This window comes from Parasteatoda tepidariorum, chromosome 4 (genome assembly GCF_982258835.1).
Source record: "Parasteatoda tepidariorum strain Cologne lab strain chromosome 4, Ptep-v5.0, whole genome shotgun sequence".
In the NCBI taxonomy this organism is placed as follows: domain Eukaryota; kingdom Metazoa; phylum Arthropoda; class Arachnida; order Araneae; family Theridiidae; genus Parasteatoda; species Parasteatoda tepidariorum.
Genome location: NC_141758.1, coordinates 30690280 through 30693486, shown reverse-complemented (window position 1 = coordinate 30693486; position 3207 = coordinate 30690280). Strand labels below are relative to the sequence as shown.

The window sequence follows — 3207 nt, the reverse complement described above, 5'->3', positions numbered from 1 at the left end:
TTATGACGTGTCTGGTGGCAAGCCAGCGCTAAAGTGGCTTTCGATGATCCGTTCTATGCCCTTTTGCATAGCTGGTATCCTCCAGTGTTGTTTGAGTGAGCTATAGGTCAGGTTTACCGGGAAATTTGCTTTTCTTATGTTATCAAATAGAGGGCAGTGAATCAGTATATGTTCCAGGTCATCTGTAACTTTGCAGTTATTGTGAAACTTGGATTGATATGTACCCTGGGTTCCGTGGTTTGTGATAAATTGGTTCAAGTAGAAATTTCCATACATTTTACGGTAATTTACCCTCGGGATTAGATGGTGGGTATGCCTGCCCTGGTTTTGATCATCATCCCACATATTTTGCCGAAGATTTATATTTCGTTTGAACATCGATAACTTTACTGAACTTTTTGGCTTCTGGTCAAAGAGATCAATTTCGGGTCTTTGGCAGGCCAATTTCGCCTGACTGTCAGCCTCCTCGTTGCCGTGGTGTCCGACGTGAGCCTTAATCCAATGGATTATCATGTTTGATTTATATTGGTCTTTTATCAGTTTAATTAAGCAATCGTTTTCCTCGGGGTTTGCCAGTGATTGTAATCCCGAAAGGGAATCGGAAAAAATATGAACATCTCTATTTAATTTGTTCTTAATTATCCAGTACATTGCCTGAAGAATCGCCCGTAATTCTGCTTGAAAAACGGATGAGTAGTTATTAAGTCTATATCTATAACAATCTATTTGAATATCCCCATCGTACACCACGAAGGCGCATCCCACGCGGAATTCATTATTATAAATTAATCTCGATCCATCTGTGTAGATCTCCATATCATTGCCTATTGGTGGATCAAAATTATAAGGAATAGAGATGAGCCCCGCAGGGTGTCTGGGCGTGATTTCCGGTTTTGTTATAACGTTATCGTTATGTAAATAAAGATTAGCCATATCAGAATTTGTCTGAATAATCAGCTCCAACGGAACCGTCCCAGCCAACACCTGAAGTGCCGATGTTGAGGTGGTTCTATAAGCCCTAGTGATGTTCAATAAGGGTATTCTTTCGATCTTTTTAAGTTTATTAACCTTCCGTTAGTCGCGCACTTGTTTCCGACATGGTTAATCGCGTTGCACCTATGAGGTGTTTCTGATTTTTTGAAAGCCAAATGAAATTTAGTCTAGTTTAAATAGTTAATTGTTACCAATTTAAGACTCTTTACAGAGATAAATATCAAAAAATTTATTTAGCGAAGTACCGAAGATAAATTTTTCTTGCTCCCGCGTCGGATCTCTTCCTCCATCACAAGATGTTCAACCAATTGACGCAAGAAGGTTCTGCGGTTTTTTACTCCGTAACCATTTTCTGTGTATATAACTTGACCATTTATACCTGCTACGTTGAGTAGGACAGAAAATGAGATAAAATATATATATTTAATTCATAAAAATATTATATCCATAATACTTGCGTCAATGGTCGCGCTGCACCAGAGGGGTGATTTGAGCGGTTCCAACTCTCCATCGACATGTTCGAAGGTCGGTTTTACACGGACATTTGAGTAATCCAAAGTTAGGAACATAACATTAGGCTCGACCCCAGGAAAAATCTATTGACGGTAAAGGAGGTGGAAATGCAGTAGGGATGCACCTGTGAGGTGCGCGCGACTAACGGAAGGTTAATGATTCTGACCTGATTTTTGAACCATACTTCAGACCCGTAAGAAATGATTTTAATTATACTGTTTTGATATATAAACTTACGTATTTCTGATGTGATCCCCCAATCTATCCCGGAAAATCTTTTAAATTTAGCATAGAATGATAAAATTTTATCGTATAAACCATCAAAGTGCGGCAACCAGGAGAGCTGACAGTTTATCCGAAACCCAAGGTACATTATGGTGTCACTAATAGGAATATTTTGATTTTGAAGTTTTACTGTTGGTTTCCTCGTTATTTTCCTGGATTTTGGAAATACAATTGCTTGGGTTTTATTGACACTAAAATGGAGATTCTGTGTCTCTGCCCATGATTGATATTTCTTTAGAATATCTGTGGCTCTTGGTCCCAGTCTATTTACTATAGTTCCCGTTACTAGCACAAGAAAATCGTCGGCGAATGCGATGACGTATTCGTCCACTTGCCTCTCCTCTCTGAGTGCAACATCAGCTATTGTTAACCACAGTAATGGTCCCATGCTCGAGCCTTGTGGTACCCCAGTGGTGACGATATGCTCTATGGTAACTTCATCACTTGTATATATGACCTTCCTGTCTGTAAGAAAACTTTTAACCAGATGAAAGGTAGTGTGAGTACAATTAAATTTCAGTAGCTGGTTTAGTATTTTACGCCACCTCACAGTATCGAAGGCCCCCTTGATGTCCAAGGAGACCCCCAGTGTATATTCACCCTTTGTTTTCGCTTGCTCAATAATGTTAAGGAGTTGCTTGACCGCAGTTGTTGTGGCCCTATGCTTTCTGAAGCCATGTTGGTCTTCATGGAGTAAACTGTTCGATTCCAAAAAGTACGAGAGTCTGGAAGTGATCAACCTATCCAAAATCTTCCCCCAAACCGGGAGTAGAGAAATTGGTCTATAACCGTCAGGTTGATCTAAATTTTTCCCCATCTTCGGAATCAGAATTAGTTTTGCTATTTTCCAAAAGCTTGGGAAGTAGCAGAGTTCTTGACATTTATTAAAGATCCCTAGCATCCAGTCTGGTGCTAATATATAGATTGCCTTAAAGACTTCCGGCGGTATGCCGTCGTAGCCTGGAGCCTTGTTATTCCTGATTTTATCAACAGCGTGTTTCAGCTCTGTCTGTGTAAAGAGCTGATCAATATTGCAATTCTCGGTATTCGGTAACTCTTCTTGCCTGTAAGTCTTGAAATGGTAATTAATGGTTTCCTGAATGGTTTCTAGACTATTTACTGTCATGGTTCCATCTATTTTCCTTTGTGGTTTGAAAATCCTATTGTCAAAATTCTTGTTCTTGGCAATTTGGTATGAATGTCCAAAACACTCTTGTGTCGTTATATTTTGTAAATAACTTCTTAGTGTCTCTTTTTTTTTTGTCTTCTTTTGTGTCTCTTGTATAATGCCTTTTCTCGTTTATAATCCACAAGCTTGGCCTTCCTTTGAACAGAGTTTGTCTCTATCTGGTATTTTCTTCTCTTTGCTCTTAATCTTTTTCTGTGGATCGCAAGATCCAAGGACCACCATTTTGG

General features: G+C 39.3%; 1 protein-coding gene across 1 annotated transcript; it reads right to left on the bottom strand.

Annotated features, from left to right (window-relative positions):
• Nucleotides 1-2917, bottom strand: LOC147810856 (uncharacterized). Its single transcript, XM_087162123.1, has 2 exons — nucleotides 1878-2917; nucleotides 1-1018 (listed from the first exon to the last, which is right to left on the bottom strand). Exons 1-2 carry the CDS (start codon nucleotides 2915-2917, stop codon nucleotides 1-3), a joined length of 2058 nt encoding a protein of 685 aa, XP_087018249.1.
• Between the last annotated feature and the right edge of the window lie 290 nt (nucleotides 2918-3207).